Source organism: Netta rufina, assembly GCF_964035555.1.
Source record: "Netta rufina genome assembly, chromosome: 1".
NCBI classification, from domain to species: Eukaryota; Metazoa; Chordata; class Aves; order Anseriformes; family Anatidae; genus Netta; species Netta rufina.
The window spans coordinates 23360595-23388551 of NC_140123.1; the positions used below are offsets into that span (position 1 = coordinate 23360595).

General features: G+C 38.5%; 1 protein-coding gene across 5 annotated transcripts in view; it reads left to right on the forward strand.

Moving 5' to 3' along the window:
- The window catches only part of FRY (FRY microtubule binding protein), a 188120-nt gene that overhangs the window by 32218 nt on the left and 127945 nt on the right, over window positions 1-27957 (forward strand). For 4 of the 5 annotated variants that reach the window (XM_084288656.1, XM_084288657.1, XM_084288658.1 and 1 more), the window contains one exon: window positions 21368-21567. In XM_084288656.1, the coding sequence (XP_084144782.1) occupies window positions 21368-21567 (200 nt within the window). Of the gene's footprint in view, window positions 1-18051; window positions 18172-21367; window positions 21568-27957 lie in introns of those variants that run through there. The other variant, XM_084288659.1, reaches the window with a different exon arrangement.

The following is a 27957-nucleotide window of genomic DNA, read 5'->3' on the forward strand; positions in this document are numbered from 1 at the left end:
GTTCAATAGTATGACAAAGCAGTGCGAGACATCTGCCAACAGGCTCGTCAGCCCCCTGAGAGCCTGGATCTAGGAATGACAGGGGAGGGAGATTACAAACCACAGTTCAGTTAGTGGGAAGCAAAGGGTGCGGGGCAACGGGAACAAGAGAGACCTCAGGAACCGTAAAACAGGACGAAGGGACACCCACCTCAGGTATACGTACACAAATACATGCACTCTGGAAAACAAGCAGGAGGAGCAGGTTAACATCTCACACATCTGGAGCGCTGTGAGGGATGGATATAGGCTCTTCAGGAAACACCTGCAGGAAGATGATAGGGGCTGCCATCTTAATGAAGAAGCTCCTCATAAGTATGGAGTTTTTCTGTGGGATGGCAGTGTTTGAGAGTTCGTGGGTCAGGATCAGAAGGGAGGACTTTGAGGGTGATGCGATGGTGGGAACCTGTTGCAGGCCACCTGATGAGGGTGAGGAAATGGGCAAAACCTTTTTTAAACAACTAGAGGAAGTCAGTGGATTGCAGACACTGGCTCACATGGTGTCTACTGGAAGTACAGTTTTGTGGGACACAAACAGGAAAGTAGGTTCTTCAGAGATGTTAGGAAAAACTTCTTGACACAGGTTGGACCAACTGGGGGTGAAGTGTGGCTGGATCTGCTGTCCACTAACAAGGAAGAACTGACTGGAGTTCAGGATCCTGAGGAAAGTGAAGAAAAAAGGTGACAGAATATAGACTATAGACTTGAGAGTAGATTTCAGTCAGGTCCCATGCAGCTCTGAAGGCCAAAGAAGCTCAGGAAAACTGGCAGGTTTTTGAGGACAGCATCTTCCAAGTGCAAGAGTGGGACAACTCAATCCTCAGAGAAACAAGCAGATGTATGAGGAGACTGGCTTGGTTTATCTGGTACTTCATGGCTGAGCTCCAATGCAAAAAAAGGCAGTATATTGGCGGTGGAAGCAGGGGTTGGCCACAAAGAAGGAATTCATACACATTGCCCAGGCACGCAGGGATAGTGCTTAGAAACTTAAAGCTCAACTGGAGGTGAGAATTGGAAGGAGTATCAAGGGCAGCAAGAAGTGCTCTACAGCTACCTGAAAGGAAGGTGTGGGGAGCTGGGGGTCAGCCTCTTCTCGCAGGTAACCAGTGATAGGACCAGAGGGAATGGCCTCAAGTTGTGCCAGGGGAGGTTCAGGTTGGAAATGAGGAGACATTTCTGCTCAGAAAGAGCAGTCAGGCACTGGGACGGGTTGCCCAGGGAGGTGGTGGAGTCACCGTCCCTGGGGGTGTTCAAGGAGAGGTTGGATGTGGTGCTTGGGGACATGGTTTAGTGGGTGACATTGGTGGTAGGGGATGGTTGGACCAGATGGTCTTGGAGGTCTTTTCCAACTTTAATGATTCTGTGATTCTAATAAAGACTCTCTTGATTCATTTGTGGCAAGAGGCTGAACAAGGAAATTGTGGCCCCATCACAGAATGGGGCAAGAGATGTACTGACAGCAGATGCTGAGGTGTTCAGTGCCTTCTTTACCTCTGTCTTCACCAGCAAGGTGAAGGCCCATGCTGGCGAGGTGCTGGAGAGCCCATGATATGGCACTTGTGATATGGGGAAAGGCAGGGCTTGTGAAAGTCCAGGGCTCGGGAGTACGGGCTCCTTTCAGGAACTACTGAGAAGGCTGGCAATTTCATAAATACGGTCTTCTGTATATTTCAAATTACGGTCACATTCAAAACTTTTTTATTGACAGCAGACAGCAGAGCCTGCTGAAGCAAGTGGCTGAATGAAAACACATCAGAAAAACATGGGCTTCGTGGTTTGCTTTCTGCCAGTAGCAGTGGCATCACTAAGCTGTTGAGTGCCGCTTGCTTCCTCCTCTGCATGAGGTACAGAGATCACAAATATAGTGAGACTACCACCAGTGCTGATGTTAGTGCACAGATAACAAGGCCATTGGTGCAGTTACAGGGCCACCTGGGAGAATCAGCTTTTCCACAGCTCTGCAGGGAGATTTTGGGGTGCTTTTCAGGCCACTAGTTTGAAGAGAAATCTGAGTGTTGTTTTGAAAATCCTGTGGGATTGCTGTAGTGACACACATCCCTTGTCTCCTGGGGAATGTATCCCTGATAAGGAACTTAATTATGCGGTTGCAGCCATAGCAGAAGTCTCAGACATGGACCCTTTTGAGACAAACACCATCTGATCTTTATTCTGAATACGTTCTACATTTTCAGAAATTTGCTATCATCAAATGCAGTACTAACATGTACAAGCAGAGAGGTGACTGTGGTCTTCACTAGTTGGTAAGGGAGCAGGAAAACATGATTGCTGTGTCGTTAAAATATGAGGATGTTAGGTGTGTTAGTGTTAGACAAGGATTGATCAAAAGAATGTAACATCTTGATTGTTATTGCTTTTGGCTTTATTTATAATCATCAAGTTACAGATGGTTTTGGTGTTATTTTGAAAGTCTTGACTTAGAAAGACTCATAAATATCCCCTTGAGTTCTTAAGTAACCAGTAGTGCCCGGCTCAGCACAGAAGTCTGCCAAAGGTATTGTTTTGCCGGAATTCTCCTATTAATGATGACAATTATACTAACATGTTTTCCTAATCTCTGGATATCTAACTCTTCTATGTCTCTGTGTCTTTGAAGAGTCTCAGTTTGTATGTGGAGTAAGTTAAACTTCAAAGGATGTCCATTTATCTCTTTGTTTGTTTTGATATTGATTCCCTAAAGTAAGATCTCTTGAGGAGAACCATACATAATTATCTTTCTTACTGCATTTCTGATTGTTATTTATGAATGTCTTTAAAACTCCGGATCAATTTGCCTTTTTACACAGAAGATTATCAGTATAGATTTCTAGCCAAAGTTCTTTCCTGAGCAGTGTGTAGAGTAGGCTCTTGCATATATTTGCAATAATACATTGTTGTATATATTCAGAATCAGTTTTAGTCTATGAGGATTACAGAAATGTCACAGGTTGAAAGTAGTCTAAGCTACTTGACATTAGATTTTGCAATTTATCCCCTTATAACTGGAATAATTTTTCACTTCCTTTCCACTGCTTATTCAGTCTGCCTGCCTTTTTTGAACATGTTGATGAAATTCAGAAAAAAATCAGGGAAGAGTAAAGATACCTCAGGTTCTACAGAATATGTAAAATAAGGCTGTTAGGTAGTGAAGAAAAGAAGTCCACCTGAAGAAAAATGGCAGCACAAGCTTCTCATCTTCTTTGGCATAAGAAAACCCATGCTGTGAAAGTCTTTGCAAGTGCCCCAGCTGTGAGACAAGCTGCAGTCACACCTTTGTAAGGAATGCACACAAAACTCGCAGTATTGCTGATTTTAAAATCCATTCACAGGGTGAAAAATTGGCATTCCTTAGCTTAAATGCAGGGAAACTGCTGCAAATACCTTGCAGTAATGCGCGTTATAATAATATTCATTCAGTGTTTCCCATCTAGAAGCTTTACAGACTTTAATTCTTTCAGCATTATTACGTGCATACACAAGACAGAGGTATTATTCCTTTATTGCTATTGCAAGGCAAATTGAGACAGAGAAATTAACCAAAAAACACAAGATTACACGTGAAACCTGTGTTAGAACTGGAAATAAAACTCTGTCTTCTGTTCCTTTACTGCAAGAACCATCCTTCCTCCAGATTGTTGGTAGGCAAACAACACACTGTGAATCATGACTCAACTAGTTATTACTTGTAATGAGATTTTTAATTGGCAGTAAGTAGTAATTTTAAAATGGAAATGTCCTTGGATTATTTTAAATTCCACAGGGTGCATATTTCTTGCTACCGATGCTTTAAATGGGGAGAAAATTACTTAGCTATAATTCTTTTACTTGGAAGGAATATGTCTGAAACAAGTAACTTCAGCATACCCTTTATCTGCGTGATCTGTGTGCCATCAGAACCAGTGCTACTCAGTTATTTTGATTTTGGTTCTGTTACTCATAGGAAGGAATATGTGGCAGAGCAATGTATGTGTTCTTTACTGGGATGAGTGCGTGATCAAGAATGGGGATCAAAAGCTTGAAAGTATTGCTTTTGAAACACAGAATCAGTTGGGTTTGTAGTAAATGAAGTCTAAGCTTCTCCATTGTGAGTCTTTAGTATGTATGTCATAAAATAGAAGATGGAAATATTTTCAAGGGAAATGAAATTTAAAAGTGCAATTATTTTACTCATTTGTCTATCATGTTCAAGCAGAAGGGGGCAGGGGAGGTAGTACTGGGTGCTACAGGAAACTGGAGATTTACCCAGCAAGTAAAATGACTGGAATCATTGGATTGTTATTTTAATGAACAGTAAAAAAAAAAATGTTAATATAGACAGGTTGGAATTTTATGTGATGATAGTAAAAAAAAAAAAGAGAATGTTTGTTAATGATTATCTGTGCATATTACTTTGCCTTTTTTTTTTTTTTTTCACCAAAAACCCATTTTCTGTTGCCATAAGTTTTCATTTGCTCAGCATTTTGGGTTAAAACACTTCTAAATCACTTCTGAATGTCCCAGAAGGTGAATTTTGGAATTTTCTACAGAAGTGGTTCAGCCCTCCCTGAGAATGTGAAAATATAAAAAAATGCCATAGTTGGTTCATGTTAAAAATTCTCTTGAAGAGGATCCTGGGGAAGGATGTGGGGCAGGAGCTGTGCAGCCAACTGCACTGGTAAGGTGAATGTAAAAAGAAACCGCGTGCAGAGGGGAAAGTGAATTTGGGTAAAAAGCCCAGGAAGGAGAGCCAGAGGGAGTGAAGGGAAAAGAGGCAAGGGAGTCGTCATGGGGGAGGGTTTGGAAAGGGGAGAACTGACACTTTGTGGGCAGAGGGAGTGGAAGTGAAGAGTGGCTGGTAGGAGACAGGGCCAAGGGGAAACTGGAAGAGGGTGAAAGGATAGGGAGAGGAGGAGGGAGGGATGGGAGGGCTGCAAGGAGAAGGCGAGCGCGTGTGGCTGGGAGAGGGGAACGGGGAACTGGAGCCCGGGATGGGGATGGCGAGCCTGAAGCGGGGAAGACACAGAAGTGAGCTGTGTCTGAACAGCCTGGAGATGGGGGAGGTGATAGATGGAGAAGTCCCCTCTCAGGTGCAGAATGCAGCACGGGAGTCCTGGCGTGCGGCCTGCTCCTGCCTGGGGACATTCCCCCAGCACCCTGCACACCTCGCCTCGGGTCAGGGTGTAGGGCCAGTGGCAGAAAGTGTTAAATGTTACCAGGCATGGAGACCAGCAGGTGACTTGTGTGTTAACTGGGTCAACAATTGGTTAATTTGGTATCAGATTAATCATGCATGTACTTTATTGCCTCACTTACCACTTTGACTTCTGAAAGCCAATGAGTCCCATGAGGTAATGCAAGACATGCTGCATTATCTAAACGTAGGTTTAGAAAGAAATACTCTGACCAGATTACTTTTCCATTTATTATTACTTGTAATGCAGCAGCAGATAATCTCCTAACACACATTTCATCTCCAGTATAATAGGTAGTGTGTAAGCTAATAGAAAAAGCTCATCTGTCCTGTGATCTGTTAGTGAGGATGGGCAAGGGGACAGGTGTGGGGGCTGTTGATAGCATTGTCAGTGAATGAAGAAAGCAGGCCGTGTATTCAGGTATCAGTGAATATTTGACTGTCACTCGTCATAATTTCAAGCATTATCGTTTTATAAGCAATGTGTTAAAAGCCGGCATGAGGCATTGTTAATGAATTGTGGTTCCTGGTGGCTCCTTGTTACAGTAGGATGAGGTGAGCAGTGGGGTACTGCAGGAATGGACTCTGGGCTTTGTTTTATTTTATAGCTGCATTAGGGATTTGGAAGGTAAATAGTATGTTCATGACATTGATGTTAATTCCTAAATTAGAATATATATATATATCAGCAAAGAAAAAGGAGAGGATGTCTACATTTCTAAACTGTACTGCAAGGGCCAACTCTCCACTGGAAGGAGAAGCATGGACTGTCTTTGTTGTCTCTGGTGAGAGAAGACACATGGACATGTCTGGCTGCACCTGTGCAAATTCCCAGCTGTGTTTAGCCCAAAGTAGGAAATCCAGAGCTCTGTCAGCTACAGCAGAGCTGCTGAGAATGGCAATTACAAGTAAGGGTTTTCTTGCATTTCTTTGAGAACAAACAGTACTCCTTCAAGGAGAAAAATGGAAGCATCACACTACTGGCAAGGCAGAGATTTGTGTAAATTTCATTTCTTATGAAATTAATCAATACTTAGAATGACTTTCTGCCTAATATTAGTATCATTATTACTAGTTCACCATGTTACATTATGCATATATTTACCTTATGGTGTTGCTTTTGTGTTACAAAAAGGCACCTAGTCCAGCAAAGTAACGAGGTAATGTCTACAAAGTTGCTACCAATTATTTCCATCAAGCATTTTTCTGAATTAAGTTCAAAATGGTGTATAGTACGTTAGATCCTCTTGCACACCTAGTGCATCCTAAACATTCACATACCAAATTTCAAATTATTTGTAAATCCTATTAAAGCCCACCTGGCTTAGATGCCATGCATTTTAAAGCTTACATGTACATTATAATAATATCCTCAGGGTGTGGCCTTTTGTTATACATTTTTATTTTATATTATATGAAATACAGAAATGCCATTTCAAGTTGATTTAGTTTGCATTTGTTATGTTGAATGTGCTTACATATTTCATAGAAGCAGCATTTGAAACACTTGGATGACAAGTTTGAATCTATATATTATTATTATATATGTGTGTGTGCAGACACATAAAACATCTTGCTAGTTAATACAGAAAATGATCTTCTGTCATTAAAGTTTTATGACACAAAAGATCAGTACAATCAATGACTAGAAAACTTTTTTAATCTCTTTTGTTTGTTTTAAATCTTGTACATTGTATTTATTGTGGATTGAAATTATAGCTGTGGTTTTCCACAAACTGTACAAGAACTGTCACATTGTTATGAGATAGTTTAAGCAAGATATACTAAAGAACAGGGGGTGTTTAACTGCTTACCTCAGTGGAATTAGAGTTAGACTGATTTAATATGTATTTTTTAAAAGCCCACGTACCCTAGTTTTAAATTATTGCATTATAGTATTCCACACAAAGTTTTAGACCATGGTTTTGTGTTGGTTTTTTGTTTTTTTTTTCAGGAGAAGGACATTATCTTTGATTTGTCTTTACAGAACCATAAAATCAAAATACAATATAAAGTTTTATATAAAATATATTTATATATATAATTTGTCAATTCTTATTCCTGATGTTTGCAATTTCACCTGTTGTGACTCACTTCCATGATATCATCTTTCCTGCAGTATTGAGTAGAAGATTACCCTTTTGACTTTCAGCATTTCAGGATGCTTGTCCAACCTTATGTTTAAAGACAGATTTTGAATTAATTAATTAAATGAAATTAAAACTAATTTTAAATTAATTTTGTTGCATTTACTATAGAGTTAGTTGCCAAGGAATAGCTTATTTGTTTGCTTCTGTCTATGTCCTTCTGTCAGTAAAGGCAAAGTAAATGAGAAGAGTTTATATCTGCTGTGACTAAGGTGGCCATTTGAATCCAAATTCCTCTGTGGGCTGGAAAACGGGCATATAAATTTTGGTAGATAAACAAAAAATATTGAGCTAGTGTATGTACTTGACATACATCTGAGACCTGTCTAAACATGTGAACCATGTAATCGTGTTTCTTTAAGTAGTGACTTTTCTCATGTGTCCTGCCACTTCCTCACAAGTGTTTCATTCTCTGTCATCCTTCATATCTGATGTCCAAGTGCTGATTTGTCCGGAAGCAAAAATCTAACAAAGTGGACCCATGCACAAAGTGCCAAGTCCCAGGGTTTTTGTTGTGCGTTCACGTAAGTGGGCAGTAGGAGCCAGTTAGGCTGGGTCTGGCTGCAGGAAAAGGATCCACCCGTGTGGTTTTCCTTAACTGCCTGGTATACATGAGGGTTAATTTTAATATATCCAGGCTCTTTAAAATAATCTGCTTCAGTGTTATCCTTTCACATTTTCATTCATTCTCTTTAAAAATGCTAAGAAAATAACATGCAACAAATGTTATTATAAATGCAGCATTTACTGCTGGTTAAAATGAAGAAAATAACATTTATTGGTGCAAGTGAACATTCACTTTGTTGGTCATCATCCTGGAATCTTCTTATCTCATGTGAAAGACTGATTTAGTTTGGATTAGTAGCTTGATCCTGGTTGGCCTGGACTTGATACATAAAAAGTATAATGTTCACTTAATAGCATTCAAAAACTGTATATTTTTTACATGTTCTGCTCCTGTTACTTAGTGGAAGCTAATATTGCAAGAATACACTGTACTGAATCAGAAATCTGTTATATAAAAATCAGTAAACAACCAAATTAATAAGAAGAGGAGTTGCTTTTCTGCTCTGCTTTGTACACCTGAAGTGGTCCAAGCATGTGATGCCCTTGTAAGGATGCATTACAGGAGGTGTTGGGTCTGGCAGTGCTGGATCCTGTTCTGAGCTATCGTTTGGATTGCGTTTCTGGTTTCTGTTCCATGTGTCAGATTTAAGCACCCAACTGCTCAACTGACTTGAGAAATGAGTGAAAGTGTCTTGGAGAAGCTCAGTCCCCACCATGGAGATGGCTAACTGAGAAGGCAGAGAACATAGTGAAATGTTCTGTGCCTCTTCTTGTGTCTATATGGAAAGAAGTGTCAATGGCAATGTTTTAAATTCCTAATTTATTAAAAGCCTTATGCACCATTTCAGGTACTTGAGGTTCGTGCTTCATATAATTTTGTATATGCTTTCTTACTGACACACGAACAAAGCCGTTCATTATCATTGGGTTGCCATGGAGTACTGATCACATGGATCTGGGAATAACAACCCATTATGCTAATATAGCTTGTCATTGTGTTTGATGCAAAGTGATGTCCCATAACAACATCTGATGTTTGTAACTAATAGAATTTACAGTAAGATCACGGTTTATGAAACAGCATTGCCAAACATTGTCTACCCTCATTCCTCTGAAAGATGTTTTTGATTCTACCCGTATTTACAAAACTATTTATGTGTTTTGGGGGTGGAATACCTAATTCTGTAATGCATACAGCATTCCCACAGGCTTCCTTGTACACCCAAGAATGAAACAACTTTTAATTCAGTATCCTATAGAAGGAATGGTGCTTCAATCTTTATATTCATTCAGCTTCATTCAGTAGCAGATGACCAGGCATCTGTGGGTGATCTGTCACCTTTGTTATAGACAAAGAGGTGCCTTTAGTCTCAGGATGATCCATCTTCATGTGCATGTGAACTTGCTGTCAGTGATAGCATTTCAGCCATAATCCTTTTATGTTCGACAGACATCCACTCAGTCCATGGATATGGTTGGAATATACATGTAGAGCACAGAGCTCTCTCTTCAGGGATCTTCACTTTTCTATATAAGCCTTTTCTTACGGCAAACAGTTTTACATGGTTTTCACTTCTAGTTATAAGGCAATAGTTAAAATGATTCTGGCAATATACTTTCTCATTTGACTTTTTCTTCTTAAAATATTCCCTGAAAATTAAACCATCCGGTAAGTTGCCTCTATTTTCATATTCCCCTGAGGTCTATTATACAGAATAACCCTTAAATCAGGTTCAGTTTTGCCAAAGTGTGTTTGGCATGGTAGGAAATTATTACCTGTATCTCACAGATAATATGATCACACAAGTTATATTTGTACCTGGATGTACAAAGAGAAATCCAGTACCGACAGGCACTCAGACTTCTGTTTCTTTATATTTTGTGGATTGGAGAGGAATCCTTCTTAGAACATCTGTATCTTCCTCTTACCAATGAAAGATTGTTCTCACTGATATTTTTTCTACTAATGTATTCAACGAGTCATAAATTATACAACCAGAAAAACCATTGTGTCATCCAATCTGTTTCCCTCATAGAGCAGGCTTTATGGCTTCTCTGAATTAATTTCTGTCTGAGCTAAAGCACATCTTCCAAAAAAAAAAAAATCTTAATTTAAAATTTCCACTAATGGAGGAATCAGCCTTAATAGCATTTCTGTAGTTAATTTCCTTCCCTTTGTGTTAACTTCTTTAATGCATTTGTCTAGTTTAAAATTCCAGCCATTGGATATTACTGAACGAAGGGCTGTCTGTTAGCAAATTTCTGTTCATCGTATTTGTGCTTTGCAGGCATGGAAGTCGTCTCACCTCATATGTAGGCATCTTTGGTGTTTATATTGCATCTGACATAGTCAAACTAGGCTTTCCCGATAGCCATGGGACAGACATACGCACTTTCAGGGTGCGGTTCGGGTGAGCTGTTTAGACGTTTTTATTAGGATGTAATGAATCACGCCCTGGAAGTGCCTGATGGCTTGTATTGTATAAAAAGGCGGTTTTGGTCGAGTGGCTCAATGTGTTCGCGAAAATCAGGGCATTAAAGAAGATGATTAAGTGACACTGTAACTTTCTCATGGTCAACTAATCTAAGCTTTAAGACAAGTTTTCCGGTCATTAATTACAGTTGCCTTTCCTGATTGTCCTCTAGTTCATCAGCATCTTTCTCGAGTTGCAGACACCAGAATGGGGCTGAGCACCCAGCAGTAGTTGCAAAGACAGTGGCAGTTCAGCAGTGGAGTTTTCCTGTTTTTGCTTTTGTTTATCCTGCTTGAAAAGGCTCTCCATAGCTCTTCAGGTCTCAAGAATAGCAGCCTGTTTTCAGCACATTAGTCATCCTGGTCTCAGGCCTTTTTTCATAATCAGTGCTTTCCAGGAATAGAAAGCCTTATTCTGTCCCTGTGGCATGTAGGCTTTGTTTCGGGATATGCAATTCTGTATCAGTTAGTATTAATATCTCATATACTGTTTGCTTCTATTCAGTTTTCAAAGTGCTATTCAAATTAGATGACCATTTTGCTATTTTTTCTATCTACTACTGTTGTGTTTTGCCAGGAAACTTTATAGAAATATACTTTTTTGTTTCTTTTATGTCATTAATAGTAAGGTTAATTGGTACAGGACTGAGAACTGATCTCTGTAACTCCACTGGATGAATTACGATGCGATTCTCTCAACCAATGCTGAGGATTAGCTGATATCTGTCTTTTAATCAATTCTTGTTGTAATACATTGATTTCTTGGTTCTCATTTTACAATTTGGTAAGGTACAAATACAATTGCCAAACAGAAATACAAAACTACACTTTTAACTTTCTTAACCAAGTTTGCAATCCTAAAAAGATAGCTAGTTTAATAAAATCTACCTTCCATAAACCTATGCTTATGGCATTGTATTATAATACTTCAGTTCTTTATTAATCAAATCCAATTCCTGAATGAACATCAGGCTCTCTGTGTTGCAGTTGCCTGTATGATACTTTAAAAAAAACTGATACAATATTAGTTTTGTTCCTACCCTCTGGAATATTGAATATCCATTTGAATATCACATAAAAGGAATATTTTCTTGTTTTCAGAAGTCATTAGGCTCTTCAGTTTTTCTGAGGAATTACTCTGCTTTCTCAATGCGTAAGCTGTTTGAGTATTTGGAAAATCTGCTAATAATCCTAGGATCCTTTCTTTATTTTCAGAGCTGACTGATGCAGAGTTCATGTGTGTAGGTGCACGTTCCTCTCCTTTGACTACAGGAAAACCTAAATGAGTAGTTCAGAAGTAAGTGTGATGCTCCTGGCTTTCTTAGGGAGAACAGGGAACTCCATCCACAGTCTTCTGGCATCACAGAGTCACCAGGCCTGTGCAGGAGCAGATGAAATGTTCATCCCAGTTTGTGTCAGCTGGGGCCTTCCTTCACCATTTCTTCACTGATTTGGGGCACTGGGGTGTGTGAGCAGGTGAAACACTAAACAACAACTTAATAACATATTTCTGGCAGTAACTTATTTCATTTAGACATTTCAATATGTGGAAGGAGTTTTCTGTCATGGCCCACTGGCAAGCAGGAGAGCAGCACCCTGTCCGTGTTGTGCTGGGTGTTCGCAGCTGTGCAGTCATGCATACGTGCCCTCAATGGCAACTAAATCCTATTTGCTTCATTGATTTGCTCAAGTCAAAGCCTTTCACTAAGCAGCTGTAGTTGAGCTAAACTTCTAAAAACCTTCCTTGAGCGAACGTGAATGGTAAAATCATTTATTTCCTGCCATTTTTGTATTTTGAAGTCAAATGAGAAATACCAGCGTTCCATAGTCCGAGTCTAGCCTTGGAGGCTAAGAAACAAGGGATCTCAACTTTCAAAGAAAGAGCTGTTAATATAATGTTAACGAAGAGTTATTAGATACTACTACAGCATCATAGTGTTGTGTGGCTAATAAAAGATGACACATTGTGTGTTGAGTTTTCTGCAAGCTAAGAGGCCAAATAGTGTTTAATTCAATATAGAAGACAGCCAATGTTGTGAGCGTGCTGCTGCAGCCAGTAGTAAGTAATGACAGTAATGATTCAATCAAAGATAAAGTAGGGGATTGGTAATGATAATTATTAATCCAGATTTTGGCTGCAAAACTTTTTCTCTCATTTTTCTTTGTATAGACGTTATTTTGTGTGCTTCTCTGTAGAGGGGAATGTGAATGGGTTTGTCTGATGTATTCTCATGCTAGTGTTTATTCACAAAAATCTCTCCTGTGTTTTCATTACAGAAAGATTCATGAAATTTTGTAAAAGTCTTCTTGGTCTGCGAAGGTTTAGCTTGCCAGTTTACAGTGCCAGCTCACGGCTTGGCTCACTCCTGGTATTGTGCCATTTTTCACCCACGCAATCAAGGATGTGAATCCTAGCCAGCAGCAGCTGAAATGTAGTGTGATGCAGTTTGGTCTGTACAAGAAACTCATGAAGAATTTACAGACTAGGAGTGACAGCCATCTCCTATAACCTTGGATGCTTATCTTCTTTGTCAGTTCTCCCTTGGTAATCGCTGGCAAGTGGTAGGCACCTCTAGAGAGTGAATTTATTCTGTCTTAAACTAAGAATCTAAGCAGGATTTGATGAATCACCTCAAACCATTAGTCTCTCTTAACTTATTCTACCTGGAGCCTGAATTGCCAGGTTACATTCAGTGTTTAGCTTGTAGGTGGCTAAATTTGAACTTTTCCCTAAAAGGCAGCTATAGAGTAGATTAGATTCATCAGGAAATGAGGTCAAGGAAGTGATTACAGTTTTAAAAATTTTTCTTCAATGTAGTTCTACATTTTGAACCATAATTTAAAGATGACTTTGTATTTTTTAGAGCATGAAATAAGCAACACCCTTCAGGAAGTCAACTTTTAGCCATTGAGCAGTGTCAGATGGATCAGCAGGACTGTTCAGGACATGCAGTTTCAGATGGAATGCTAATGTTTGGACAAGTGATTTACGAAGAACTTGGGTTGTCATACACATGTGTACACTGTACAGAACCCATATGATCCAGAACCAATGAGTTGTTTTCACTCCAGTGAAACACATGAGTTTTTATCAGCACAAACCAACTTTTTTGTCTGTGGTTTGGAAGAGGAATTGTGGACTAGCAGACAACAAAAATTCAGGGGAGGTTCTGGTTCTAGCATCTGAGGTAGCTAGAATAAGACTTTGATACAAGTATTTAATATCTTTTTGTAGTAAAAAATAGTTTAATTATCTTTTTAAAAATCCATCTTGTCCAGACTCTCACAATTTTACTGTAAAATATTTAAGGAGAGAAGGAAAGGTATACATTCTCTCTCTCTCTCCAAAAGAAAATATGTAGGGACGGAAGAAGCAGGTCACATCCTTCCTGTTTGCTGATCCCTCTTTTGGAAGTAACTATTCCTTCTTTTTTGGACTCTTTTAGCCTTGTGCTTCCTCGGCACTTTTCCAAGTTCCCTAAAAATAATTCTTCTGCTAACACCCATCAACCACAAAATGACAGGAGTATCTTCATCTCCCTGTCTCTGAAAAGCAAAGCAAACCCAACAAAACATCTATCTAAAAAACTTATAGGAAGCTATTTTCAGATTCAACAAAACCAAAGTAGAGCACATAAAATCATTTAAAAGTATATGACATTGTTATTTAAAATAAAATGCTTTTTAAGCAGTGTACATGCTTTTTAAGCAGTATCCCACAGAAGTTCTGGCAGAATTTCAGAAATACCATCTTTTTTTGTTTGTTTTAATTGTTTTAAAATCAATTAGTTTACTCATCTGAAAATGATGACATGTATATATCTTTCCACCCTTATTTTAAAATAAGGTTTTTACTTTTGGAATAACTGTCAAAGATAACAAAGCATTTGAAGTCACACAGGAGAGTCACCAGGATTTTGAAAGCATATATTAAGCTGAAGTCAGCCTTCAAAGAGGCAGCGTGTCCTTACTGTATAAAAAAAAACACAAACTGAAAATATTTATGTTTGTTCTGGAACCCATCAGAGGCCATAAATATATTTCCTTCAGTGAGAAATCACCCCCAGATGGAACACTCAAATGGCGATTGAAAAACGCTTTGGGACTGCACACAAGATTTCCCATGTCATTTAGCTTTTTTATTCTTTGCTCTTAAAATCAATCAAGCAAATTCTAAAAATGATTCTCTCTGTCACATGCCTGGACTCCCACATACCTTCAGCACATGTGCTGTAGTGTTATGTAAATAAGGAAACAAAATTCTGGAAGAAAAGGATCAGGAAAAGAAATGGTGAGCAAAGAGAAGGGGCTTTCTTGCCTCATTCAGATGCCTTGCAGAGATCTGAGATAAGAACCTAGGGAACGTCATTAAGCTGCACAACCCCTGGCCTGTAACTAGGGAGAAAGGGAAAAGTCTACGTCTCGTATCTTGGTTAGCAGGAGTTGTGCCAAGTCAGTGAAAAGGCCTTTAGAAAGGGGGTGGACATATTCAACAGGATTTCCTGTATGTGAGTTTGTTTTGGCAGTTGCCATTCATAAGTCCCCTGATACGGAGATACAGTGTCTTGCAAGGGGAGAAAACATGTGCCACCCACCGCTTTCTTCTAAGGGGTCTCATGTCAATTGCCCACCTCTTGCACAGAATTTCAATGTTTGTCTTCACATTACAAACCTTACCACCTATTTGCCAGCCATGGGGACATGAGAGCCAGAAGGCTGCCGCTAGCCAGGAAAGCCAAGCCACTTCTAGCCTTTTCCTGGTGCCAAGCTGAGCTCCATCCTTAGCTTCAGAGCTAACAGGTGCTTTACCACACTCATCCATCTCAAACAGGACATCACAGTGTGTGCAAGGGCTGTTCTAATATCTCCCTCCTTGAGCTTGGGCAAAGATATCTGTGTTAAACTGGTTATTTCTTAATGGTGTTCGTCTCAGAAGATGGCTGCTTCATCTCTGAGTTGAATGAGTGTTTGACCTCTTTGGAAAAAGCACCCACAGAAAAAAGCATTCCCTACAAGTGGTATTTTAGTGTCCATCAGGCCTACGGGGAGGCCATGTACTTGTTTTCGAGGATATTGCATTTTGGTTCTAGACTACAAAGGTTTCATTCTGCTGATCAGTGTCCAGCCCTGTATTCAGGTTTACTACAAAATGTTTGCCTGACTGCACTAGTTAATTTGTCTCTCGTTTTCTAGCTTTGCTGTTCCTTGTGTCCACATGGAGTTTACACTCTCTTGTTGTGGTAACAGGAATAGAAAATTTGGAGAAGGATTGCCCAACCAAGTCTACAGGAGGCTGTAGACTGTCTTCTGTAGTTTAACACATATTCTGAATTAACATATCTAAACTTGACAACAGCATTTCTCACGAAGTCTTCAGGCAGATATAATTTAAAAGGTTGTTCTTAATCTCAGTTACATTTGTTACCAAGTTCTGGAAGGCCTTTATCACTGAAAATATCTCCTTCCTTTCTGTTCCCCCATGCCATTCTACACAAATGACTCTCCCGAGACACATCTCTGCACATTTTAAAGAAACGGAGGAATCTGAAATTTATGAATTATCATTTTCTCCCTTACAGTTTCAGCATCATTGAGTATGTTAAGAATAGCCATCCAGAAGAACTTAGGTCATCTCTCACAACCTTTTTGGAAATCCTCCCAAATCTGTTATTTCTTTCAGGCTTGTTTTCAGAATCAGACGTTTCACTCTAGAGTCTTGAACCTCTTTTACACGCCTACTTGCTGACCCCACAGCCTCTTCCATTTTATCTTCTAGTCTGGGTAGTAACACCTCTGACACAGTGATTCACATGCTATACTCTTCTTTTGGGCTGGAATAGTAAAGAAGAGCAATGTAGACGAAAATCAAAAGTGATTCCTCTTATTAATCCAGAAGTGATTCGGTGATGAAGTCCATCTAGCACTGTCGAAAAAGACAGTTGTCCTCAAGCAAAGCCTTAAGTAGCCGAGGATTTAATAAACTGCAGAGTAAATATACTCTTTTTCAGATGCTTCTTCCCTCCTCTCAACTGCATACTTACCAAAATGTAATTAACCTAATTATAAAAAAGAATGTAAAAATAACTGTGTGCCTTATAATAGCCTCTGAGGTCCATATAAAAGCTGCTGTGTGAGTCTGCTGTAAGCAATAGCATTGTAGACATAGCTTTCCTTCTTTAGTGCTGGAAACCATTTACACTTCCAGCTGTAGTGGGCTGGCTTGCGTTCTCCTCAGGATGGGGAGATCTGTAATGACTCCTTGAGTATGTATGTCCCAGACAGAGAACATTACCTGTGGAACTTGGATGCTACACTTAACTGAATTTACTGCTGCAAACCTTCCTCTGTTTTAATTTAAAAAAAAAAAATAAAGAGTAAACAAAGTATGTAGGCAAATATTTGTATTGTGTGAAGTTGATTTCCCTGTGAAAATGAAGGCCAGCACCTGCACCACCATAGCACTCACTTTTAATTTCCAAATAGTCTGTATGTGAGACTCACTTGTGCACTGAATCCCTTCTGGTCCTTTGTTTCCTGAGTGTAAATCCCTCTAAGAGAGGATCAGAAACACTAAAATAGTAGTATCAGTTGCTTATTCTGAAGTCTTGTACTTTAGGTAAGTTCATTCCCTATCATACATATTGCAAGTCATAAATACTGTGTTTTATTGGTTATCTATAATTATTTTTGTTAAAATATGCCAAAGAATTACAAAAACAAAGCTGATATTAAAATAGTACTACTGCTGCATCTTACTGTTATGTTGGAATAACACATTATCCTTGGGAATCTTATTGTTTCTGTTGCTAAGACAGAAATGGATCTGCTAGACCATTGGTTTGCTTTTTTCAGCAAATGTTTCCCTTGAATTTTATTCTCTTTTCCTGTCAAGCTCACACTAATCTGGGAAAGTTCTCCTTCAAAGGGCAAACAAGGCACCTTTTGCTAACCTTGGCACTGTGTACTGTATCCTTGGAAATTAAATTCCTGACGGTTTGGTTAATAATGTGTTTTGTTTTGGTTTTCTATTATTTTAATGGCAGCTTTAAAACAAAGCAAATTTTTTAAGACTTATTTCAACAGATGTATAATTATCCGTAAGGGTATGTGGTTTGTCACTGACTCTTGGCATGGGAAAAGAATAGATACTGACTTGTTTTTATCTCAAGGAATTCAAACTGTATGTACTGTTGGCCAAAGGACCTTAGTTACAAAACAAAACCCATCCTGTGTTGTTTCTCTGCTTTGCTTTTCTATACTAATTGCTTTCAGCTTGAATTGTATGATAATTCATGTATTTGATATGCGTGGTTTGTTTATGCTGAGCTCCATTATCCTGTCTCATGTTCTTGGAGTGCCTGAAGTAGTTTCACTAATCTGTCAGCATAGTATGTACTTGTGGATAAATATAGACGTGCAGCCACTCTGTGAGTGGTCATCATCATATGCTGAAGCTAAAAATTACCCCTTTGGTTATGGAAATGCTGATCTGATCCGGAGGCCTGCTCTAGCTCACACATTGTAGGTCTTCAGCACTTGTCTATTAAAAAACAAAAAACTAAAAGCTAAAAGCAATATCTGCCTCAATGCTGGAAAAATTATAGTGAAGTGTTGAAACAGGATTATGAAGCGACTAACTTCCTTTTTGATTTTAGTTAGAAAAGGATTCGGACTTTTCTAACTTAAGAATTGGAGCATTTCAGGTATTCGCAGGCTCATGGATATTACAGTAGCATGTTGGAGAAAATCCAGTGTGATCAGCTTTATAAAGGGGCTCGGTAGGTACAAAAATGCTGAAAATACGTGTTTTGGTTTGTGTTATGAGTCTGTTTGTTGTTGCTAAAGTGGAAATTTGACACGGTTAACTAAAAGAATGCCATCTGTTTCTTCTGCTTAAAGATACTGAAAACTCAGTAGCTGTTTGGCTGAAGTTTATCCAGTGCAGTGCAGACTCTCAGCTTCTGTGTTATGATCTTTCTGTTGTTTTCCTTAGAGCTTTAAGACAAATACCTGCAACATAAATCATAGCAGAGACTCTGGGGAAATAGTTGAATTTTGTACTCATCCCCATGATCACTTTAGTGACTCTGTGCGTGTATATTCAAACTATTGTGCTTTTTTACAACTATTTCTAGGATCAGGGAAACAATCAATAAATGGAAAAAAAAATAGCAGTGATTTTAGTTCAGTAGTCCATTCTGTGGCAATAGTACGTGGTTGTGATGGTAGGGGCTTCTGATATTGCTTTGTTATTTCCATATTTCTTTCTTGTTTTTAAAAGCTTTCAAATGCATAGCATTGAGAAAATATTATGGTTATAGCCTCAACTAAATGAAAATGTCTTGGAGGAAAAGCAGAGAGTATTTTTGAGGTGCAATTTATTAGATACAGCAGAAAATAAGGAATATATCCTGGTAACAAGAAAATGGGTTGTTTGAGAGAAGTAGCTCTCAGACAGAATTGCACCCAAAACGGTGCAGACATTTTACAGCTGATCAAGCATAGTTAATCTTTTTTTTTTTCTTTTTTTTTTTTTTCAGATTTTCCTAGGATAGGAGCTTTAAATATGTATACAACTTTCTAAAATTGACTGACAGATTCCCTGCTGTGGCAGGGCCCTCAGGCATCAGGGCTGCTTTGGTCTCCTGCTTTTTGCATGGGAATCACTATTCATTCTTCTTGGGAATAAGCTTCTTTTCTCTGGGTGAAATGTTTAATTTATCTCGGTACTTGTGTGCTGACCAGCACCCCACAGTATGTTAGGAGTTCAGACGAAATGTTTCAGTGGTCCATTCTGATCATCCTCTGTGTAGGGGAATGTTATTATTTTGAAACGATGTAGTAAAAACTTAATTTGTCAATGAAGGCAGCATTTAGAATTAAGTATAATCCCCTCCTTCCACCCCAACCCTGCCTTATGTCTTCTGCATAAACCCATGCAAATTTTATGTGGTGATTTTGCACATAAAAATTATGCCTTTTATTTAATGAGGAAGTGGTTCAGCAGCAGAGATGGCAAAAAATTTGTAAGGCTCACATTATAATGTACAAACATGAAGTGGCCAATCATGGATGACTTAATGCAACTATTTTTTAAGTTTTGAGTCCTTGATTTCCAGTTTCATGCCTCACAGGCAGTTCATTTTCTTTAAATGAACTTTGTAGGGCTCTCAATCTAGGAGAAAGAACTAAATTCAGTTAAAGCATCAGTATAGAGGTCAGTGATTGTTTAGTCGCTGGGATAGATTTTTGCAATGCAAATATCAAGCATATGCAAATGCTTGAGATAATGAAACTGAAAAGATGTATTAGAAAGCCAGACTTGTGTCACAAGCCATTGTTAAGAGGCTTCCTAGTGAGAATGACTATGTGGGTTTAAATCCCAGTGTCTCCAGGTTTCTGTTCATACACGGAATGATTGAAGGCAAGGATTGCAGCTCTCAGGCTGTGTGATTAGGGCTTCTTTAACTTCATGAATTTCATTAGGACATGAGGCATGAATGACCCAAACCCTTCCTCCTTCCTTCTGTCCCTCCTGGGAGTCCCTTCCAGGTAAATTTTGAACTTAGTGGCTAATTTAAAGCACAACTCCCTGAGGAACAGAAGTCAGGTTTGCATTTTGTTGGATTCCCTCAGAGCCTTTGCAGAGGACGCCTGAGATGGCGGCAGGTGAGTGCTGAGGCCTGGTGGCTTCAGTTGGGCCTGCCCGGGCCTGGGGGCAGAACCACGGGGAGCCTGGGGCTGGCTGTGGGGAGCTGGGGATAACGGCCTGGGGGAGGCCAACAAAGTTAGGAAATAAAACATTTTTCCCAACTTAGCACTTGGTGATCGAACCAACTGAGTGGATAGGTGTGAGCTGATCAAAGCCATGCGTTTGATACATGTCTTAATGATCGTGAATGTACCGTCTGCTTCCTTTCTAAAGCTGTTAGGGGAGAAATTTCCATCACCTAGCAGATTTGATAGTCCCAATAAATTTGCATCTGATCATTTGCATCCCTCTGTCCTCATAGCTGGATTTCAGCAGAGTCTAGCTGATGTTAGGGCTTACCTTCTTCTCTGGTGTCTCAGTTTTCGTTTCTTTGAAGTACGTTATTGTTCAGAACAATGTGTATTTTTAGAAGCAATTTTGCATCATCTAAATGAGCAAGCTTTCTATATAGTTTGTTTTATGCAAAAAATCAATGCCAGCAAAACTCAGTAATTATGTCTTTGCCTTCAAAAATCAACTGAAACGTTTCAGGTAACAGAGCTAGCTGAGTGGAAGAAGTGTGCTGTACTGGGGAGTGATGGCATAACCTGGCAATGGGGAGAGTTATTTTGAAGTAAAGTATTGGTGTGTTACATTTGCAGAATAACAGCTATGTGAACAAAGCACTTCTATCTTGCATTATAGTCATATCAGACTTTTAAACTTTGATTTTCTAAAGGAAAATATCTTCTCTTTTACCCAATGCACCTATTTTATTTTTCAGTGTGTTAATTTAGGGTCTAATTCTGCCATATCTTGAATGCTATCAAATGATAATGTAGTCGTTGGATTGTGGTATTGTGTTTTGTTTTTTTTTTTTCGTTTTTTTTTCAGCAATGTTCAAGTGTTTAGGAAAGATCTAAAGCCTCAATAATAAGTTTGTCATTTGACAGTTGAGTTACAGATCTGGCCTAGATGATAAAGGATAGGAAATGCAGATGCTGTTCCAAGAATTAGGTGTCAGCAGATCTTACCGTGTGAAAAGAAGAGGATTGACTGTGCAGTGCATAGTATTACATAAGACTTTGTCTTTGATTTCTTCTGCCAGTCTATATTACGTAAATTTTACCTCTAAGATGGAAATTTTATTCATGTATTACATGTTTCTTATATTAATAAATAGTTTCCAGCTTTGCTTTGCCAGTGTAGTCAGCCATTGGGTTAACCAGAAAAGTTAAGAAATGTTGAATTACCCAAGTAAATGCATCTCTTCTACCTTTCAGCTTCTCCAGTTGGTAACGGATATATCAAGCCACCTGTCCCACCTGTTTCTGGTACACAGAGAGAAAAAGGACCTCCAGCCATGTTGCCTATCAGCGTTGACCCAGACAGTAAGCCAGGCGAATATGTCCTGAAGAGCTTGTTTGTTAACTTCACTACTCAGGCTGAACGCAAGATTCGCATCATCATGGCAGAACCTCTTGTAAGTAAATGGAAATTCTAAGTATATACATAATTTACTTTGAATTTATTTTTAAAATCAGGCCTGTGTGTCACACAACATGGAATGTTTTGCTTGTAATCTGTGTTAAAGTTCGACAGTGTTTCCCAAACAGTAAGATACACTACTGTGGTGATCAGAAGGACAGAGTTATGCAAGATATGCCAAAGGGGTGACATTTTTGCTTGCAATAAGGGCATGTGCTAATGTGATTGAGAGGCAGAAGGGGTTTCAGGCAACGTAGGTTTCACAGCTGGGAGAGAGGTCACTTGAGTCAAAATAGATTAGAAAAAGCTGAAATACGATTAAAAATATGTAAGAACATTACTGATTTTCGACTAAAACATGGAAGTGAATAGCACTGCTGCTTCCTGTTTTAGTTCTGACAGTCTTGGGTTTCATAATCTAACAAAGTGTTATAGCACCTATTTTCCATATATGAAAAAACACTCAGCATTTGAAAAAAGAGCTACATTACAATGTCTTACACAGACAGTGAAAGAACCAACATTATTCATGAGTTGTAAGGACTTTTTTTTAACATCTTAAAATATTTTTTCTATAAAGCACAGTATTGACCTATAATAAGACCTATTTCATGTCTGGATAAAATTAAGATTGTCTTGATTCTAATGACACCTGTCTAGCTTTATGTTTTGATTCAGATCCAGAAGCATTTGTTACTTGTTAAGGCTTTCCAGACTTTCTTCTGAAACATTAGGTGGATGCAAGATGAGAGAAATATTATGCATAATTTGGAAATAACACAAAAATGCTAATAGAAAGGAATATTTTGACAAAGATCCATTTTTTCTTCTTTCATGAGAAAATCATAAAAAGTAGAATAAAGAAATGGACAGTCATGGCCCAGGCCCTTCAGGGGAAAAAAAAAAGTGCCAGCAGCTATTTAGTATCATTCAGTCTTTGTGTGACACACAATGAAGATGTTTAAAATTTTAAGACAGAATGCATTGTGAAATTACATGCAAGATCCAGAAAACAACAACATGACCAGACAACATGACTGAGAGCGTCATTTCCTTGGGGCGCCTCTGTTACTCATAAACACTTATCTCTGCATTTGCATGTAATATTTCAGGCACAGATATTAAACAATGACCCTGATTTATTCCCATTTCACATTGTGTTAAGATGATTTAGACTTGCTGTGTTTTGATACAGGTTGTTTTTTTTGTTTTGTTTTGTTTTGTTTTTGTCTCTTTGTGAAACTATGAATATCTGAATGTTGGTCTTTATTCCAGGGATTGTTCAGTGAAGCTTTATTTAGCAAATTCATTGTAGAATGTAAAAATGTGACAGAGGACTAGAATTTCACCTTCTTGTTGTCAACAGTTTTTGTGCATATTTCTAACAGGGGTCTAACTGTGAGACACTAACAATAATTCAATGTCGTATTCACATCTTATTAATATTAATAGGACTTATAAGCCATGACATGCTGCTATTTGAGAGTGACTGTGACAAATGTACAAGTAGGTTTTCATAGACATTCAGTCAAAATGATCTTGAACTAATTAGGTTGTAATATATGAAATGACAGGGAAAATGGCAAAAATTATTCTAGAAAAGTGGCTAAGAAGTTCATTTCACCCTTTTTGTGGGGTAGCTGTTGGATATCTTGCTGCTTTGTTCCCACATTTCTACTCCTTCAACAAAAATTTTGACCAGGAGGTTCAAGAGATCTGCAAAACAAAGATTATAAACCGGTGATGCAGAGACACCCTTCGCCTTTTTTCCCAATAGGTAGTCAATTGTGAATTCTTTGAAGATTCTGTTCTAATTAAACTCCAATGTACTTCAAAGAAAATCAAACTTGAAAAGTACTCTAGCAATGAGATATTTCTAGTCTGAATTCTCTAAGTCATTACAAGATATGACAGTTTAATTTTATAATGAGTGATGAATACTTAAGATATCTTTTAGAGAAGCTAAAATGATCGGTATATATAATTGCTTTTTCCTCCCTTTTATCATGAAGTCTATCTCAGATTCAAGTTCTGAAGTTTCTACAGGATTAAATTAAAAACTTACTGATACATTTTTTTGCCTAAATTTTTCTTTCCATGCACAGGTTTTGCCTAATTATCCTTTCTGATTATTGTTGTCTCTGTGAATTTTTCTCTCTCAGTTTCTTTGACCTGTTTGATATATCCATCTCTTTCTTTTGTGATGTACACAGAGCCCAACTGTAAATTACAGTTTTCTGACAACTATGGTGGAAAATCAAATTCGTTTGCTGCCAAGAGTAGCAGATGCTAGCAAGGCATAAAAGATGCCTGCTATTTTCTAGGGCAGCAGTGAAGGGCACTCCACCCAGTCCTTCCTGCAGCCCCATGAAATCTCGGCTGGGACAGCAAGATTCCAGCAGCAGGGAAGGTACAGGGCAATGTCACCTATTCCTCCTGCTGCCTTGGCTGTCAGCAGAGTGTGATTTGACATTTTGGTAACTGGACCTGGCAGCGATTATCATAAAAAATGCACTCCCCAGTTAATATGTTTTCTAGGCATAAATCTAATGTTAACTAACAAGTTAGAAATGAAACCTTTTGTTATCAGATGTGAATTTTTACTTTATTGGGAGAATATTTAATTTGAAATTTCAGGAGAAATTTTTCACCTTTTTAGGGTGTCTGAAATAAAAAAAAAAACATTTCAGTAATTACTCTAAGTTCACAAGTATGTCACTAATTTTTAATGGTTAAACTACTATACCCAGATTGTCAAGTTATATTAGTCCAAGTTAAAGGTATTTGACAGCAGAATTAATTAAAAGGGATTTTCCAGTTTATACAATTAAATTCAAAGCAATGAAATGAAAGTCTTCTTGATAACCTTTAATAATCCCAATATTTTTCTGTAAATAATTTTTTATAACAAATATTAATCCTTATTTCTGTAGACCATTTTTCACAGCTGACTGCATTTGCATATACATTTTTATCAGTTTATATTATAAATCTTTTTTGCATTGCTTCATTTACAAACACAATTTGATATTTTAGTGCAATAGATTTTTTGCGAGCGGTGGTGACCTTATAATGAAGCAAAAATAAAGAAGCCAAGGAAATATTTTTGCCGGTTCCAATGATAAAATGTGTTTATGTATCATAATGCTGTAAGAAAAAAAGAAACCAACAGAGAAAATAGTTTCCTTTTTAGGAGTGTTGATTATCACTTAGGGTAATAATTCATCCTGTGCATACTGATCAGGCTAATCTTTAAATACGGCTTTCAGCATTACTTACACACAGCTGTAGGCATTGATAAAACATAGTGAGCTACAGGCATTGACAGTGGTTAATGGTTAATTTAGCTGTTGGTAAACTTTCATTATGCTTTTCTCCTGCAAGCATCTTCTTTTACTGAGCTTGTCTAAATTCAGGAACTCTCTATCTGATTACTGAACTGAAGAACAGAATTTATTTATTACAGGGTTAGAACTATCAACATATGCATGTATTCTGCCAAAAACCTTCTCCTTTTATTAGCTAGGTTTATCTGGCCTTTGGAAAAAAAAAATGAAGGCAGCACTGTGGTTGATGCAAGTGTATTTATTACTTCCATTTCACTAGAAGCTCAAAAACATTAAAATATAGACCTATATCAAAACAGGGCTGGTGATAACAGCCAAGCAGGTGGTTAGAAAGACTTCAAAAGGGTAAGAAAAATGCAAGTAATTTTGCAAAGATATAAGAAGTTGGTTGGCTTTATGCAAAGGTTGACCAGCCAACATGTATAGTGTCATGGCTGTCTGATTAGCTTTAATCTAGGCTTAACTGTCTCGGCATTGCAGAAGAAATATGCTAAGGAGTGATTTTGTAGAAAATGAAGTAAAAGCTTTTAAGGTTTTTGAGGACTGGATGGTGATAACTAGTAAGACTTAAGTAGGCTGTAATAACATCAAGCAAATTTGGCACATAGCTCTAATGTAGAATTTTCTGTTTTACATGGACTAAAATTCCAGCTGCATCACATGAGGAATGACTCCTTTGTTCTCATTAATGATGAGACACATTAGCATTACGCATTTTTTACATTTGAAACCCTCATGAGTAGTTTGGCCAACACAGATGTGTGGGATCCACAGTACTAAGACAGGAGTTACTATCAGGAACAAGTCGTTTTGTGAAAAAGAGGCAAGGCAAACTGCTTCTGGCCATTCACTCAGTATGTGTGTGCCTAGATAAACTGAAAAGAAGGCAACTTTATGTGAATAACCTTTTGCAGGTATATGTTGAAAATGCTGTTCTCTTTGCACTTATAATAAGTATCCCCCTTAGGACCTTGTAAATGATACTACAAACATGACAGATTCCTATTGTCATCCAGCCCTATTCACCTCTGTGTCATTGTGTGTCACTTTAGGGTTCTGTCACTCATAATTAATTGAATTATTTTATTCCACTACGGTTTGTAGTGCTCACAATTCTGTAAAACATACATGGGAAGTCCATCCCAACCCTGACAAGTTCATAGTTCATAATACAATGTTATAATTCTGTATTTATCATAACTGTCTTTTTTCTACTGAATTCTCTATTTAGAATTTGTCTTAATAACTGTTAGTGGGTTTGTTCTTTTAGATCCAGTTGTGACAAATAATGCACAGGACATTAAGAGTAATTATCTATTCTTTCAATAATTGTCTGTGAAGAACTTAAGACAATTCTTCAGAAATTCTGCCTTACTTTATTGTATTGTGCTGACCTCTCTCCAGTTCGTAATAAAGTCAAAGCACCTACACATCATCTTACTTTAACTAGCCAACATATAGCCTGCATACAGCATCCCTTTATTGCAAGGAGCACTAAGATCTGTTACGGTGGATTCATTAAGACGCTTGTTGAACGGAGCAGATCTATGTCTGTCAGTCACCATCCTCAGGAGGATGCCCTATCTACTATTGCTCCCAGCAGCTGTCATCTCAGCAGGGTTTCTTAGCTGCAGGTCATTGGCTGACTGTATCACAGGTCATTTTTTTTAGACTAACAGTTGGTCTCAGTATTTTATTCAATTTCGAGACATATCAAAGTACTAAGTTTGTTGTTTTGCGTGGGTGGTCCCCTTGGGTTTGTTTCTCTTTACTCAGCCTTTCCAGCAGCTAACTTATGTTTCAAGAAATCAACTCAGCATAACCATGGTCTCATCACCCCTCTCCCCTTCTTCACTGATTGAATTTTCTTGGAACTTCAGTGGATTTTGAAGTACAGTATGGTCTTCCCAAACTCTCCTTTACACACTGAAGCTCTGCCAGTGATAATGAAGTGCAAGCTGAGCCAAATCAGCTTGCCCTTTCCTCCAGAAGAGAGAGGCACCTGAACCCAGGAGGTATTATCTATGAAACCAGCAGGTTCTTCCCATTTACCCAAAAGATGTAAAAGCAGAAAAGTATAGAGGAATGAAGCTATTATACTGAAGATAGGGATCATCTATAGCAAAGACAAATCCAGTATCGTAAAGGGCTTTTTCTTACTCTTTCACTCATCACCTCAGGAAAAAATATGCCCCTCTATTTATCTTGATGCATATTGCAGGCTGAGACCTGTAGCAGAAGCTCAGCACCGAACAGTGTAGAGCAGTAGTCCTAGGGTCTTGAACCTTAGGACAGTTACCTCCCTGAAAGACCTGTAAAGGTTTGTATGATTGAAGCAGTGACCACAGATGAGATATCTTCTCTGTAGTTTGGAAGGACATGCTGTAAAATTAAAACACAGGAATTGAGACAAAGCACGTGAAGGACAGCTGGGGAAAGAATTAGAGGAAGAGACAAATGTAGGGGTTAGTAAGTAATCAAGTGAGTTCAGGAGAATGGAGAGAGGGGTCAGATTCCAGCTGCCATATGAGACTGGGAGGAAAGTTCATATCATTTTAGCAAACAGGAAGGAAAAGGACACATTTTTGTATAGCCATTGGAATGTGCATTTGCAGTGATATACAGGTCCGTGAAAACACCCGTACATTTTAGAGCCAGGCAATATCAACAGGAGTTTTCTCTGAGTTTCCACAGCTGGGCACAAGGGCAAAATAATGTTAGAGGCTTCAGATCTCATTCCAACTGCAGACCTTTCCAGGATGCTCACTGTCCCTGGGCCTCGCTTGTGCACGGATATAGTTGGAGGATAGTCAGTGGTGCATGTGATGGTTCAAATCGCTAAGAGGATTTAATGTTGGAAGACAGAGATTCAATCCAAGGTCACTGGGGCTGTCACACTGTACCACGTGTTGGCTGATGCTTGCAATTATAGCAGAGAAGCTGCCACGTGCCCCTAAGCACGTTTTTGTATCATTTAAGGATATTGGTTATTGCCACTGTCCAGAAAGTGGCAGGTGTATTACAGTCATCTCAGAACA